A 17,861-nucleotide genomic window follows, 5' to 3' on the forward strand; every position below is an offset into this window, starting at 1 on the left:
AAATGTTTTTAATAATGATCCATGCTTCCTTACCTCTCCATGCTTAAGATGTTCTTCTGGTGAAAAATCAAATATTTCTTTTGATAAGAGGACAGCTTTGATTTTTGAAACTTTTTTCTCTACTGATTTTACTTCAGTTTCAATAGCCACCACATCCTAGAATTTCAGAAACAAAAACTCTCATGCAGTATATATTGTAATGTTAATAATGTATAAAACACAATTTATTGCTATGTATTCTATTCTATTTAACCAAAAATATTTGTCACTTGTACCTCTTAAAAATTAACCAAGTCTGGGCGCCTGGGTGGCTCAGTGGGTTGGGCCACTGCCTTCGGCTCAGGTCATGATCTCGGGTTCCTGGGATCGAGTCCCGCATCGGGCTCTCTGCTCAGCAGGGAGCCTGCTTCCCTCTCTCTCTCTCTCTCTCTCTGCCTGCCTCTCCGTCTACTTGTGATCTCTCTCTGTCAAATAAATAAATAAAATCTTTAAAAAAAAAAAAATTAACCAAGTCTATCTCCAACAAATGGTGTTAGGAAAACTGGACAGCTATCTGGAAAAGAATGAAACTGGACCACTTTCTTACACCATACACAAAAAATAAATTAAAATGGATTAAAGACCTAACTGTAAGACCTGAAATCATAAAAATCTTAGAGGAGCACAAGGCCCTGACTTCTTTAACATTGGCCATAACATCTCTCTAGCTTTGTCTCCTGACGCAAAGGAAACAAAAGCAAAAATAAACCATTCGGTCTACATAAAAACAAAAAGCCTCGCAGAGCATAAGAAACAATCAAGAAAACTAAAAGGCATCCTATGCAACAGGAGATGATATGTGCAAACAACATATCCAATAAAGGGTTAGTACCCAAAATATATAAAGAACTTATACGGTTCAACACCAAAAAATCCAAGTAATCCAATTAAAAATGGGAAGAAGATGTGAACAAACATTTCACCAAGGAAGACATCCAGATGGCCAACAGACACATGGAAAGATGCTCAACATCGCTGATCATCAGGGAAATGCAAATCAAAACCACAATGAGAAATCACCTCACACCTGTCAGAATGGCTAAAATAAAAAACACAAGAAACAAGTGCTGGCAAGGATGTGGAGAGAAAAGAAATGTGTGCTGTTGGGGGGGAATGCAAACTGGTGCAGTCACTGTGGTAAACAGTATGGATGACGCTCAAAAACTTAAAAATAGAACAGAATTCTATTCTAGTCTAAAAAGAGAATAGAGTAGAACAGAAAAAAAAAAATGATCCAGTAATTCCACTACTGGTAAAGAATACAAACACGCTAATCTGAAGAGATATAGTACCCTATGTTTATTGAAGCATTATTTGTTAATAGACAAATTATGGAAGCAGCCCAAGTGACCACCGACAGATGAGTGCATAAAGAAGATGTGGGATGTGGGGTATGTGTTTGTGTGTGTGTGTGCGTGTGTGTGTGTGTGTGAGAGAGAGAGAGAAATAGTGAGAGAGAGAGAGAGAGAGAGAGAAATGGAATATTACTCAGCCATTAAAAAGAATAAAATCTTGCCATTTGCAACAAGATGGATGGATCTAGAAAGCATAATGCTAAAGTGAAGTCAGTCAGAGAAAAAACAAATACCGTATGACTTCACTTATATGTGGAATTCAGGAAACAAAACAAATGAACAGAGGGGGAAAAAGAGACAAACCAAAAAACAGATTCTTAACCATAGAGAACAAACTGATGGACCATAGGAAAGGTGGGTGGGCGATGGGGGAAATTGGTGAAGAGGATTAAAAGTGTACTTATTGTGATGAGCCCTGAGCAACATGCAGAACTGCTGAATGACGATACTGAATGCCCGAAACTAATGTAACACTGTACGTTAACTATCCTAGAATTAAAACAAAACAAAACAAAAAACTAGTAATGTGTACATACATGTTGACTGCTTTCAATAAAAATGTCATTCTATTAAGAGCATGTCAAACTAGGGGCGCCTGGGTGGCTCAGTGGGTTAAAGCCTCTGCCTTCGGCTCAGGTCATGGTCCCAGGGTCCTGGGATTGAGTCGCGCATCGGGCTCTCTGCTCAGCAGGGAGCCTGCTTCCTCCTCTCTCTCTCTGCTCACCTCTCTGCCTACTTGTGATCTCTGTCTGTCAAATAAATAAATAAATAAATAAATAAATAAATAAATAACTTTAAAAAAAAAAGAGCATGTCAAACTATAAAGCACTGCTTATACCTTCTTGAGATAAAACTTCTCTTAAGGCCAATTTTCAATTACACTATGAGAAGAAAAGTATTATGCATCTGAGTCAATTTTTTTTTTAAAGATTTTATTTATTTGTTCATGAGAAACAGAGAGAGGGAGGCAGAGGCAGAGAGAGAGAGACCCCGATGCAGGACTCAATCCCAGGACCCTGGGATCATGACCTGAGCCAAAGGCAGACACTTAACTAAGTCACCCAAGAGCCCTGAGTCCATTTTTTAAAACATTATTTGTATTTTTAGTAATTTCTACACCCAGTGTGGGGTTCAACCTCATGACCCTGAGATCAAAAGTTGCATGCTCTTCCAACTGAGCCAGCCAGGCACCCCTGAATCAATTTTTAAGTAAATTCTCAATATTTACACACTCTTCAGGTTTATCTTTGGAATGTGCTTAAACAATTACAAGTGGGTCTAATATTTTAAAAAATTATATCATTTATGTAAAGTGATAAAGTCACCCTTGGAAAACACACACAAAAGGAGCTGGGAATATCGGCAGGATTTTCTTGCCAAACCCCTAATGAACTCTTGTCATACAGAGTCACTAAATTACTTTATAATATCCTCAAGATTAATTTAAACAATAGATCATTTGTCTAGTAGTTACTCTCTCATCAATGTCAACCTCTAGGACTTAGCCAAGAACCTCACAGTGAAAATGCTGCAGTGTGTGCTGTAAACCTACACACGGGCTACAAATCCCATGCACGGAAGAATACATGCTATAAAACCATAATCGATGAATACAGGCTACAAACCCTACATACTAACGTCTACTTGCACTGTAAGAAGGCCTTCAGACCTCTACTTAAAGAGCTCAATGCATGGGGCGCCTGGGTGGCTCAGTGGGTTAAAGCCTCTGCCTTCAGCTCAGGTCATGATCTCAGGGTCCTGGGATCGCACCCCGCATAGGGCTCTTTGCTCAGCAGGAAGCCTGCTTCCCTCTCTCTCTCTCTGCCTGCCTTTCTGCGTGCTTGTGATCTCTGTCAAATAAATAAATAAAATCTTAAAAAAAAAAATAAAAAGATAAAGAGCTCAATGCAGAGGGTTGCCTAGGTAGCTCAGCCTTCAGCGTTGAAGTGTCTGCCTTCAGCTCAAGTCATGATCCCAGGGTCCTACGATCGAGTCCCACATCATGCTCCCAGCTCAGTGGGCAATCTGTTCCCTCGCCCTCTAACCCCAGTTTGTGCTTTCTCTCTCTCTCTCTCTCTCTCTCAAATAAATAAATAAAATCTTAAAAAAAAAAAAAAAAGAGCTCAATGCAGAGACACTGTAGCCACCAAAAGGTATAGCTAGTAACAAAAGGGGATAGGATTTAAACACTACATAGAATCAGGTTGAGGATTTCAAAATCACGCAGTTTAAGCCATTTAATATCAGATAAATGTAACTTTATAAGCAAATGAAACAATGAGTATAGCAACTTTGTAGTGATATCTCCAAGTTATGAAATGAAGTTAAATTATATTGGAATAATTTTTCCATCTTATATTGAAAAATATATAAAAAAGCATACAGTATCTCTTAGCATAATTTCTATCAAAAATTGTCAAAGCATTTAAAACCCTTGAAATAAGCTTCAATAATCAAGAATGTTTAACGATTATCATTGCCTGAAGTTACATAAGTGTGGTACAGGGAATGTAACTGAGAAACAAAAAATAAATAATTAAGACTAATTGTATCTGCCTCTGCTATGCGACTTCATCCTTCAATAAATGCCTCACGCATCTCAAGCTAAAATAAATAAAATTATTTAAAAATCCTGTGGCTCCCCATCAGTAAATATTTGCTACTGGTGAATAAAGACTTGGGAGGTTATCTCCCTCTTTGCTAATCTGGGCTTTTATATCAACAATATCACCTCTCTGACAAAGAAAAAAGAGTGAGCATATCTGATCAGGATTCCTTCCTTTAAATAGACCATTTCTGGACTGAGAATGGGGTTTGAACCATGGGCTGCAAATTAAAGTAAAATATAATTCAAGAAATGAGAACATAGGGGCACCTAGGTGGCTCAGTCAGCTAAGCATCTGGCTCCTGCTTTTGGCTCAGGTCATGATCTCAGAGTTGTGAGATCAAGCCCTGCATCAGGCTCCTGGCTTAGCAGGGAGTCTCCTTGAGATTCTCTGCCTCTCCCTCTGCTCCCCCTTCCCCCCACCCTTGCTCACCCTCTCTACAATAAATAAACTTTTTTTTTAAATTTTATTTATTTATTTGACAAAGAAAGATCACAAGTAGGCAGAGAGAGAGGAGGAGGAGGAAGCAGGCTCCCTGCCAAGCAGAGAGCCTGATGCGGAACTCGATCCCAAGACCCTGAGATCATGACCTGAGCCAAAGGCAGAGGCTTAACCCACTGAGCCACCCAGGTGCCCCAATAAATAAATTCTTTAAAAAAAAAAAAAAAAAGAAAGAAAAAGAAAAACATAAGTGAAAAATGTACCAGATCAATGTCTCCATATAATTAGGAGTTGATTAGCAGTATAACTCTAATTTACTAAAATGAAATATAAATTAAAAATAAGAAATCACATTTTTTAAAGTGCCAACTTACATCAGCCACCCTCTGAATCTGTGGAAGGCTTTCCATGATTTTTTGTTGTAAAACTGCTACTTGACGACTTAACTCTTGTACAGACTGTGCTAAATCATCAGTTTCAAAAATTATTGACAAGTCTTCTAGATCCGTGAAAATTGAATGTAAAAGATTGTGTTTCTGTTCTGAATCTTCCAAAGCCATCTACACAATGGAAACAAAGGAAAAAAGAGAGAACATCAGAATACTGAAACAAGTTGATTAAAATTTAAATCAAAGAAAATTCTGTAACTATGTATGATGATGTAAATATCAAATTACATTGCGCACCAGAAACTCATACAATGTGTGTCAATTATACCTTAGTAAGAAAAAATGTGAATTAGAGAAATTTTAAATTTGTCTCAGTATTTCAAACACCTATTCGTATCATTTCATAATAGAACACTAAACGCTCTACATTCTCAACAGCAACTGGGTGACTTTATTTTTTTATTTTTATGTATTTTTTAAAAGATTCACTATTTTAGTATTAATTCTTCTTCTTTTCTTTTTTAGAGACAGAGAGCACAAGCAGGGAGAGGAAGAGAGAGAGAGAGAATCTCCAGCAGGCTCCATGCTCAGCATGAAGCCCAATGTGGGGCTCCATCTCACAACCCTGAGATCACGATCTCAGCTGAAATCAAGAGTTAGACGCTCAACCAACTGAGCCACCTGGGTACTCCACCAACACTGCGTGACCTAAGAGCATCTACCCCATTCTGGTGGGCTTCCAGCAGCTACTTTATACTATGTAACCCTGCTCCTACAGCCGTTGGTGACAGAAGTAGGAACGCTAATTTGAAACTGGGGCCAAGGAAGCCATTCAGGCTCTCTCTCATTGGCTGGACTAATAATTTTGGGAACATGAATTTGAGAGAAATAGGTAAACGAAGTGGGTATAGGAAATAAAGAGGCAATCCTGTGGCTTGCCAGTCCTGGTGCCAGTGTTCTCCTCAGGCCCTCCCACACGATGCTATTGACTTCTGTACCATCGAGTTGACCCTAATAACTTAGGCACCAAAGGAGTACTAGCTAATACAACTAAATGGAAGTGAAAAACCTCCATTTTTATAATTTCTTAGGCATTCCTCTTTATAATTTCTGTTTCCTTTTAACAATTAAAATATATTAGCTTTTGAGGTGGCTGGGTGGCTTAGTCACTAAGTGTCTGTCTTAGGTTGCAGTCATGATCCCAGGGTCCTGGGATCGAGCCCTGCGTCGGGCTCCCAGCTCAGTGGGGAGCCTGCTTCTCCCTCTCCTTCTGCCTCTACCCCTACTTGTGCTCTCTTGTTCTGTCAAATGAATAAATAAAATCTTAAAAAAAATTTTTTAAAAATGTATTATCTTCCAAACCTAACATTTCAAAATATCTCTCAGTATCCAACTGCAAATGTTCAATCTGCTCATGTAGTCTTCAGGTAATTCCATAAAACATAATATGGTATGAGAAAAAACATTTACTTAATTCAATGAGAATTCTAGTCATATGTCTCAAACTTATGAGGTTATTCAGAACTTTACATTGCTCAAATTCAAAATACTAGAAGAACACTTTATGGAAAACAAACCTTAAAGCCAATGCTTTTTTTTTTTTAACCAATAATACTATTTATAACAGCATCAAAACAAAAAATATTTAGGGATAAATTCAACAATTTATGTGTAACACCTGTACACTGAAGATTATGAAACCCTGCTGGGAAAAATTAAAGAAGACCAAAATAAAAAGATATATCATGTTCCTGGACTGGAAGAGTCAAAATGGTTAAGATGTCAATTCCTGTCAAACTGATTAACAGATTTAATGCACTCCATTCAAAATTCCAATAGGCCTGTGTATACTGATAAGCTGATTCCAAAATGTACATGGAACCACAAAAGACCCAGATTAGCCAAAACAAATTTGAGAAAGAGCTAGCTGTAGAATTTATGTGACCGGGTTTCAAGATTTACTATAAAGCTACAATAATCCGGACTGTGTCACATCAGTGAAAGGACACACGGATCAGTAGAACGGATGAGAGAGCCGAGAATTCGACCCACACTGATTTTCAACAAGGCAGCTGATTTTTTTTTAATTATTTTTTTTGGAAGATTTTTATTTATTTGGCAGAGAGAGACACACAGAGAGAGGGAACACAAGCAGGGCGAGTGGGAGAGGGAGAAGCAGACTTCCGCTGAGCAGGGAGCCCGATGTGGGCCTCAATCCCAGGACCCTGAGACCATGACCTGAACTGAAGGCAGGTGCTTAACGACTGAGCCACCCAGGCGCCCAAGGCAGCTGATTTTAAATAAGGCACTGAAGTAAGGCAATGATGAGTCTTTTCAACAAATAGTGAACACTCAATATATTCCCACAGAAAAAAAATGAACCTTCATACCATATTCAAAAATAAACCTGAAATTGATCTAAGAAGTAAAGCTATAAGATTTCTAGAAGAAAAGATAGGAGGAGGCTCTTGTGACCTTGGGTTAGGTACAGATTCCTTAGATACAACACAGAAGGCTAAGCCATAAAAGAAAAATACTGATGAACTTGACTCCATCAAATCACTAATACTGGCTCTCGGAAAGACACGACTGAGAGAACGAAAAGGCAAGCCACAGACCAGGAGGATATGTAAATCATGTATCTGATAAAGGACTGGTTTTTAGAGTATTTTATAAATAACACTTATAATTCAATAACAGAAAGACAAACAGGCCAATTAAAAAATTCAACAGACATATCACAAAGAAGTGTACAAAAGATAAACACACAAGTAAATTACATAAATAAGTAATGAGTCATAAAGAAAGGCCATTTAAACCACTCCAGAAGATACCACCACGTACCACTAGAATGGCTAAAATTTGACAGACAGATAAGTATAGATGAGAATATGGAGCAATTAGAACTCACATGGCCAGGGGCACCTGGGTGGCTCAGTGGGTTAAGACCTCTGCCTTCGGCTCAGGTCAAGATCTCAGGGTCCTGGGATCGAGACCCACATCGGGCTCTCTGCTCAGTAGGGAGCCTGCTTCCCCCCTCTCTCTGCCTGCCTCTCTGCCTACTTGTGATCTCTGTCAAATAAATAAATAAAATCTTAAAAAAAAAAAACCTCACATGGCCAGGGGGCTGAAAATGGTCCAGCCATCGTAGAAAACAATCTGACAGTTTCTCATTCAGTTAAATACTTACCATAAAAGTCAGCAAACATACTCCTAGGTATTTACCAAATGATGCGACATGAAGACATACATCCACACGAAGATCTGTATATGAACGTTCACAGCAGCTTTGCTACAGTAGCCTGTTACAGGCAGCTTCTAAGTGGACCCCGAAATCCCCATCTCCTGATACTCATGCCCTTACAATCAGCTCCTTTGAATGGAGACTGGGCTTACTGATTCACCAGCTTATTTACTATTGGCTTTACTGATTTACATACTGAGATGTCACTTCCAAGATTAGGTTATAAAAAGACTGTTTCTATCCTGGGGGCTTTCCCTCTTTAGACTGCTCACAGTTAGTAAAGTTAGCTACTGTGCCATGAGGCAGCCTTGCGGGGAGGGCCATGGAAGTGCATGTTTTGAGGCCTGCCAATGGCCAAGTGAATGACCTTGGAAGTGCATCCTGTCTTTTCCCTCACCCAAACTGAGGCTTGACTGCATTCTTACAAGAGACCTTGAGCCAGAGGCACTCAACAAAGCCATGCCTGAATTCCTGACCCACAGAAATGGAGATAATCAATGTTTATTGTCCTAAGCTGCTAGCCTAGCACAGCCCAAAACTTGAAACTAGCCAAATGTCCATTAACTGGTGAAAGGATAAACATATTGCACATTTCCCTAAATGGGACACTACTCACCTACCAAAAGAATAAACTATCTATAAACATTAACCTGAATGAATCTTGAAAACATTATGCCAAATAAAGTCAGGTATGAAAGATATATACCACATGATTCTATTTATAGGACCCCATGGAGAAGGACAAACTATATTAACAGAAAACAAAGAGTGAGTGATTCATAGAGCTAAAGACAGAAGAGGAGACAGAGGAAACGTTTTGGGGTGATGGAGATGTCCTTTATATTGATGGTGGTGGTAGTTACACAGATGTATACCTTCATCAAAAGTCATCTAGTTGCACACTTAAAACAGGTGTATTTTAGCACACATGGTGGGCTTAGTTGGTAGCACATGCAACTCTTAATCGTGGGGTCAAGAGTTCAAGCCCCACACTGGGTAGAGTTTACTATAAAAATATATACATATGTATGTACATACATATATGTATATACAGTGTATTTTAGTATATGTAAATTATACCTTGACAAAATGTATTTAAAAACAAGTTGTTTTTCTATTTTTACAATGACAATTGATGTTTCAACAATTTTTTACAACAGCAGTCTTTCTAGAATCATCTTTGGGTTATAAAAACCTATTTTAAATACAATCCAGGTAGAAGGTTATAGTGCAATTAAAAGACAAAGCTTGGGACGCCTGGGTGGCTCAGTCAGTTAAGTGTCTGCCTCTGGCTCAACTCATGATCCCAGGGTCTTGGGATCGAGTCCCATATTGGGCTCTTTGCTCAGCAGGGAGTCTGCTTCTCCCTCTGGCCCATCCCTCCCCCACCCCCTGCCCATGTGCCCGTGCCTGCTACGCTCGTGCTCTGACAAATCAATAAAATCTGTAAAAAATAAATAAATAAATAAATAATCAATGCCTGACTAGAATACTAGAAAAATAGAAAAGAATATCATAAAAATAGGACAACTATTTTCAAAATAGGGAAAAATGGGAATTTCACATATAACTAGTTGTTTGAGACTTATTTCCCATTGTAGGATTTATGAGGATGATTCTGAGGTAAACCAACCTCCCCTTGTGCCTACTTCTTCTAGCTCATAAACTAGAGTTCCATTAAGTTCTACTTCATAAGGTTAAGGCCAGCAAATTAGGATGTCCTAAACAGTTTAAGAGATACTTCCATACATTACATCTGTGTCAGTAGAAGACAGCAACAGTATAGATGCTTTTGCCTGAGTTCACTTTTTTTAAAGGTTCCATTCATTTATCTGACAGAGTGAGAGAGCATAAGCAGGAGGAGCAGCAGATGGAGAGGGAGAAGCAGGCTCCCCACTGAGCAGGGAGCCTGATGTGGGACTCAATCCTAGGACCCTGAGATCACGATCTTAGCCGAGGGCAGATGCTTAGCTGACTGAGCCACCCAGGCACCCCTTGAGTTCACGCTGAAAAAAAAATTTTTTTTAACTCAGAACAAGCATCTGAGGAAAAGAGTATTAATTCCTCTCTTCTGTCTTTGCAAACTCCTTGAAAATGATGAAAAATACAGGCAATTTAAAATAAAAGAGGACATGCTATGGGGACGTGGAAAGCCAGCCCGAGAGGTGAGAGCAGAAATCACAGGCAAGGGGGAGAAACAAACGGATGGCTGAAAGGCAGCATCTTTACAACTGTTATCACATGGTCCAACAAGTCTCACACATCAGGGAGGTACAAAGTCAGCTGTTCCCTCGGAACATATCGTGCTAGTCTAAAGATATGACAAGGAGCTGGATCAACGCTGAGGTCTGGTTATTCTAAAAATTGTGACAGAATAACCTTTTCCTAAGAGACCCTTTCTTGGGGTTGAATAATATGAAAGAGAAGGAACGATGCCTTCACAGTACAACTTAAGCCAATACTTGGCATCTGGAAGATCTCTTGCAGTCATGGCCCCGAATAAGAAAATACTCTCACTTGTTTTGTCTTTGTAAGGTAGCATGGAGACACCAGGCACCAAAAAGGACAGAACATTTGGAATCACGGCATGCTATAACCAGAAGGAACTATGGATTCATCTTCTAATGCTGTATAACTAATTACCACAAACTTCATGGCTTAAAACAAATGTACTCTCTCCTAGTTTCCATGGCTCGAGAGTACAGGCATAGCTCAGAAGGGTCCTTGGCTATCAGAGGCTATCACAAGGCTGCTATCAAGGTGCCATTTGGAACGCAGGTTTCTCTTCCAAGTTCACTCAGGTTGTTGGGAGAATTCAGTCATAGGGCTGAGATCTCGGTTTTCCTGCTGGCTACTGACTGGGGCAGGGGGTCACTCTCAGCTTCTGAAGGCTGCCCAGGGGTCTTAGCCCCACGACCCTCCCCTAACATCGCAGCTGACTTCATCAAGTCAGCTGTAGAACTCTGCGGTGTGTTCTCAGGGAGTCTTATAATCATATAACCATGACTAATCACGTATTCCTGGGAGTGACTAACCCATTACCTTAGCCATACACTGTAACCTAATTAAGAGTGGCTAATTCATCACATACTTTCCTATCCCTGCCCGCGCTCGACAGGACAGGATTATACAACTGTGTGCATCAGGGGACAGCAATGCTGGGAGCCATCGTAGAATTCGGTTGACCAATACCATCAACACTAACCACTCCAACATTCTTCCTTCACAGACGGGGGAAACCACAGAGGAAAACAGCAGATTACCCAAAAAGTCATGCAGTAGTTATCAGGACAGAAAGAACTAGATCCCGTCTCCAAAATTTCTGCCACTGCCAAGGAAGCCTGCCACTCTCCCAGGCTTCCTTCTGCCACCTGGCATGGTTGAAGATAAGGTGGTTTCCTGGGAAAGAAGGGTTTTTTCTAAGCACTGTGGTAGTCAACTAGACCATGAAATCATTATGCAGATTCTAGGACCCTCAGGAACACTGGAATTCCTTACCTGAAGGGTGCTGGCATGCTGACTCAGCCCCTTTGAAGAATCATAGTCAGTAGGACTGGCCAACAGACGGCTGGTGTTTTCTATCCAAGCCTCCGTACTCCTCAAAAGGTCGTGATATTCCTCCATCTTAATTGTGGCCTGTGAAAGAGAGGCGGCAGCAAGGAGTCTGACACCTTCTACTTGAGCCAAATGAGCCTTCAACAAAGACTTTGTTATCCTGGGGGGACTTGCCCACCCTCTCCAGGTTTACCTTCCCAACTCTGAAGATGAAGAATCCTGACCACAGGTAGGAAGGACTTAAGAAGTTCTACCCTAATGCTACGGGTCTCGTAACTGTTTCCAGGTGGCCTTGCAACTAGTCTGGTTCCCATTTGATGCTTCTTTCTCAAAACTGGATTTGAGTTTTGTCCTCTGTACAGGGCTTTGTCCTCTAATATCCCAGTGCCTCTGGGACTAGTAAGTCCTGCTGCCTTGTTCTTGCTAGATCACACATACAACTCCTCCACCATGACCCCTATCTGGAAAGGCAGGAGACAGTGTCTTGTTCCTGAGTGACATTCTATCTTGTGGCTGGCTCCTCCCAGGGACTCCTGAGATGCCCTGTCGGAAATGCCCATGACCTGCCGGGAAGCCCAGTGCTCAGCCTGGACTCCTGCTGCAGCCCGACTTCCGGAAACCTGCTTCCACCTGTCCAGTCAGACTTCTTGCCAGTGTCAGCAGTTAAAGCTCTCCTCCCAGTGCCCACCTGAACCTGTCATGTGGCTCTAGCTTCAGAACCTAAAACTGGCAATTCAAGGGAAACCGGCTGCCTCTGAATATCTCTTTTCATCTTGTTTCAAAGCCTTCTCAATATCACGGTAAGCTAAGGATCGTTATCACGTGTTACTGTCGTACCTTATTTAACTGTGAGGTTCTAGATTCCGCTCTCTGTGAGACTTGCTGATACTGCTGGAAAGGAATCATCAAGTTATCCATCCATTCTTGAGCCTGTCCTGGATCCTGTTCAACAATGTCCTGCACTTCAGAATCCAGCTCATTTAGCTTGCAATGCCAGAGATCTAGCTCATCCCACATTTTCTGGAGAAGGAAACCATAAGTCACTTGGAATGCAGAGGTCGCAACTCACTGTGTTAATTCCCAGTTTTTGCACCGTATTTGCACTTGTGAATGCTACCAAAACAACATTACAGGCACACTATTTCATTCATACCCAGAAACCACTTGTGACCTAAATTGAAAAACACCTTTTCTGAGGTCTCTCAGTCTAATTGTTTTTTGTTTCAGATACAGACTTAGCTGCAAGGGTACAGAAAGACCGGGATATTTCCAGAGACAAATGACACCAAACAAGGACAATATAACCCTACTCTTTCAGGAGTGATGAGGTAACATTATGTTATACCCAAATCTTTTTAGAATACACACACACACACACACACACACGTATATTTGTATGTATACGTGTGTATTTAATCTAGAATACAATTTTATTAAGTATAAAGACAGGGGTGTGTGGGTGGCTCAGCTGGTTTTAGCTCACATCTTAATGTCAGGGTCTTGAGTTCAAGACCCACACTGGGCTCCACACTGGGCATGGAGCCTACTTAAAAAAAAAAATTATAAATATAAAACTAACAAAAGGAAAATATCTGTTTTGACTTAGGATTAATGCAGTGGCAAAAGATTCTAGAGACTGCTTTTGGCTCAAGAAACCAAAAGACTGCATTCAAGCCTGGAGTTGTACGGTCAGAGGACTTCTCAAAGGTAAAATATTTAATTCTTACTTAATATTTGCTTAAGAACTGAATTTTTAGAAATAGGAAAAATGGGAAAAATAGGACTGGTTAAATTAGGTTCCTCTACTTATTAAGAATCAAGATTTTGTCCAATGGTGAGGCAGTCTGACCTATTTTTAAAAGTCTCCGTTCACACAGAATACTTCCTTAAAATGTAGATTAGAATAAGAATCCTTTCCACATGCAGAAGTTTACTAGGAAGTTAATGGTAGAAAATTAGGCTTATGTACAGTTTTACCTAACATTAATTTCCTAAGATATTTTACAAGGGAAATAAATTTGGAATTTCTGTTTTCCCGTTTCCCTTCGTAGTCTAGAGAAAAGCTGTCAATTCTTTTCATATCCTACTGAAATATATTTTTTAATCAAGTATGTCTCAGCAATGTTCTGTTATATTTCCCATGTTAATCCACGTTAGGAAAAAAAAGACTCCGAGAAATGCTTGAACACAGAAAACATGTTAGCTTTGTTTCCTATATTTGATATTTATATACATTATTTTAAATTATCAGTCGTCCCAGGATAAGGTCCTTACTCTCCTTTACTTGTGAAAAGGCTAGTTCCTAATTGTAGGATCTCAGGGGTTCAGGCACATTCTCACCATGGAAAAATTGAGAAAAGTTCTTGAGGCACCTGGGTAGCTCAGTCGGTTGTGTCCACCTCTTGGTTTCAACTCAGGTCATGATCTCAAGGCCTGTGAGGCTCTGTACCTGGCATGGAGCCTGCCTGGAAGTCTTTCTCTCCCCATCTCTCAGCACCCCCCCCCCAAAAAAAAACAACAACTGAGAACAGTTCTTAAATCCAACTTTCTCCACCAAGCCTCTGCCGGGGACCCTCAGTAAGGAGGACCCTGTGGATCTGGGTTAAGATCTCTGTACTTCTGAGTCATCCACAGGGCACACCCTGAGGACTGAGGAAAAGGAGGAACACCAAATGCTGAGGGAAATTAAAGGAGGAAGTTACCTTTTGAATTTCTTGAGCTTTCTCAATACTTTTGCTTTTCTGCTGCAACATCTTTTCAACATTGTGAAGCCCATTGTTAATTTCGTCTATCTTCCTACTCATTGTATAGGAGGGTGAACTTTTCAACACTTCATTGCTGATCTGTTACAATGAAAGAAAGACACATCTGGCTTACAAATGTCTTCAGTATGTAGTCACAGGTTCAGGTGATAAAAGGCATAGTCACACCGTTAGGTGATTTTCTTCACAAAAATCTTTTAAAGGCTGGGGGGGAGCATCCCAAACCACGCTAGTTAATATGTTAATGAGAGGTAGATCAGCAGACTAGAAAATGGTGGCTCTGCCGACTTGACCTTTTAAATCCAATCTAAGAAAAGAAAATCAACAAACAAAAATTTGTTGAATGTAACTGTTGAATGTAACCCACAGCATATACTACAGATCTGTGCAGAGTTGGTCAAAACTGAGCGTACTGTCTGAGACATACCCCAGTGGAGCAAATGATATGAAAAAATTCAAGGGAGATAAATTATTTCTTATACAGTCTCTCATTTTATGAGAAAGACCTCTGCATAGACCGGTTTTCAATATAACCTAACTTACTCTCAAGCTGACTTAAAAAAATGTAATTTCCACTGTAGTACTGATTTGGGGGAAATAACCTTCTAAAATTCGCTCTTTCTTGAGGATGCACAAAGCTTAGTTTTTCTCTGTGTCAATGTTTCTAGTGTGTTCACAGCAATCAGAAATCAAGCCGTTGAACACTGTAATTTTTTAATCTGGATGATTTTCCTAAGAAAATAACTTGGGCTAAGAAAGATGACAGATGAATGTTGAATGTGTCATTTTTCAAATACCTGCTTAGTTCTTGTTCTTGGTTTTGTTTTTTTAAGGCTATGCTGATAAGGCTTTCCCCTTGCAGCCACTAAATAACCAAATAATACTTTATGCTTATGTATAACCCTTTAACCCTTTTAAAAACCACTATACCTGTATACCCATGGAGACTAAAACCTTTCAATGCAGGTCGTTATCCTGCCTGTATCAAGGTAGCAGTTAAAACTTGTCCTGAGAAGCCCAGAGTCACGAGACTCTGGAATCCCAGGCTCTTTTTAACATTTCAGGATGTTGATACATTTATAAAATGTTTTTATTCCACAGATAATAATGCAGTTGAGATTTTTAGGGAAAAAATTAATTCTTTGTTGGTTTTTAAATTGCTGTAATAGCTTTTTATTACTATGTAACAAATTACTATAAAGTGAAGTTTTCTGATACTTGGGGCAGTTATTCTCCTGGCAGAAAAGCATATAATTTAGGTCCATGATTTATGAAAAGTAAGCAGCCCTTCGAATTACATCAAATGGTTCAGAGTTGGCCTGGATCTTTCAGACACACCAAACAATAAAAATCAGTTGCTATTTGTTACCAATATACAAGTTACTGTTGAAATTTTCAACCCCTAAATTTAAGATTGATTTTGATTATTCATTCTGTTAGCGATTTTCACATTAAGTATTCATGGAAACAAATTTAGTTGCTCTCAAAACCTTTAGTATTCTCTTAAAATCAATAGTGCATGATTCTTGAGAAAGTACCTCATAACAGATTTTCTTGTGTGTTAAAATTTGTTAAAAATGTGTATTAGGAGCTTCCTAAAAATGGGTCAGATTTTTCTGAGAAATATGTCAAAGAAGTTAACTGAGTTTGAAACACAATTTGTGTGTGTTTGAATTTAAAATCTATTTTATTAAGTTAGAGGTACTCCCGATTTCAAAAGCAATACAAAAATCCTTCTGTGCAAGCTGGACCAAATAGAATTTTATTCTGTTGGATGTTAAGGGCTCTTTGTATAATTCAATAAATCTGTCTTGCTAAACTCCTGGGTCTCCAGTACTTTGAAACATTTCCCATTCTTTCTTCCAACCTTCAGATTCATCCATTCAGGGGTAAAGATTTGTGCAGGTGTGTTCTGAGAACTGTGTTGCCACCATCAAAAAGATAGTGTGTGTTAAATGCTATTCCTCATGAGTTATGAAATTTATATTCTTATTGTCCTTGGTTGCAATTTCAAAACATTCACAGGGACTAAGTGCTGAAGCAAAACATTATTCTTGTCTAGTATTTTAAAGTGATTCTCCAGTTAAAAAAAAAAAAAGCAAGTAAAAGCTAATCTATTGTTCTACTTTTAAATGTAAGAGAAGAAAAACTAAGCATCTTGACAATTAAAAATAACCACATTATCTAATTGTTATCTGTCACTTTATTTAGAGCAATTTCACCTCCATATTCAATACACAGAATTATCACTTATCTAAACTCTATAAAAACAATCATTGCTAAAATAAGGGCAAAGGAAATGTGACATTACAGGATCTTTTCTTTATATCCATTCAACTCATAAATAATAACACTAGTACAAACGATTATTACCTTCTCATCTATGTCTTCTAAAGCTTTTCTGCATTCTTCCACCTGGGATTCAATCTCTGCAGGGACTAGGGTGTACATTTCAGAATACTTGATTCGCAGTTTTTCCATAATATTCTCAAAAGTTAGCTTCGCTTTCTTAAAATTGCTTTGAAGCTCCTAAAGCCAAGAGAGTTTCAAAGAGGCACAGAACAGGGAAAAAGTTTAACTCTAAAAGTGAAAGCAGCTTTCCAGCACATCCTTCTGATTTAAATGAGCACACTTTGCATGACAAAGCCTCACTACTGATACAAGCCGATTAAGCCGGAGAGATACTCAGTGTGGTCAGATGATGCTTTCTAGTTTGTCAGAATTAAACTTGATACCTCTCCATAGTGTCAAACCATTGTCCTCAAAAGACATTACAACATCTTCTGCTTCTAAAGCAACTCTAGGATTTAACTATCTCGGTTGCAGTCCTGAGCTAAAAAGCTCCCAGTAGCAAAAAAAGTTTCAAAGAAGTTTGTTGGGGGTTTGTTTTTGTTATTAACTTGTTGCCATTTCTGCTTCTTCCTACATTATCATCACAATGATTCAAGGCCACTAAAAGCCCTAGGCTTGAAGCACAAGTGTCTGCTTTCATGTAATTAGACAGCCCAGCAGAGCCCAACTTCTTTCAAAAGGCAAGGTTCCAGTTCCCTGCAAAGAATGTGAGTTTTAGGAGATAAAAGAAACCTGAACAAACAGTGTATTGGTTGTGGCCTAGAAACAAAATCTGATCTACGTTCTCCTGCACTAATTATAAAGGAGAAACTCATTTGTTTGGGAAAGTTTCCCAAAGATCAAGTGGAAAAATACTTCTTGACTTTACTGTGGCTTTTTGGGGCTTGTTTTGTTTTTACAGTAGCTGTTCAGTAGCATTATTCGTGTTAATGGGTTGAGTCACCGCACTGAAGAATGATTACAATTTGAATGACTCCAGGGATGTGTCACTGTTTTTTCTTAACCCTCAGCTGAGAACAAATCTAGAGATGGAAACTTAGAGAACAATGCCGTTCAGACAAAGGTGGAGTTTGAAGTATAGTGCCTTCTGGTTTCATCTAGACCGAGTCAGAATCTAG

At 39.3% G+C, this 17,861-nt stretch overlaps 1 protein-coding gene across 1 annotated transcript in view; it reads right to left on the reverse strand.

Moving 5' to 3' along the window:
• SYNE2 (spectrin repeat containing nuclear envelope protein 2) overlaps positions 1-17,861 on the reverse strand; it is a 332,142-nt gene that overhangs the window by 114,539 nt on the left and 199,742 nt on the right. The window contains 6 exon segments of the mRNA XM_032875225.1: positions 34-156; positions 4,816-5,001; positions 11,573-11,710; positions 12,467-12,649; positions 14,332-14,472; positions 16,765-16,920. Of these exon segments, the coding sequence (XP_032731116.1) occupies positions 34-156; positions 4,816-5,001; positions 11,573-11,710; positions 12,467-12,649; positions 14,332-14,472; positions 16,765-16,920 (927 nt within the window).

This window comes from Lontra canadensis, unplaced genomic scaffold (genome assembly GCF_010015895.1).
Source record: "Lontra canadensis isolate GAN:19392208 unplaced genomic scaffold, GSC_riverotter_1.0 scaffold55, whole genome shotgun sequence".
NCBI lineage: Eukaryota > Metazoa > Chordata > Mammalia > Carnivora > Mustelidae > Lontra > Lontra canadensis.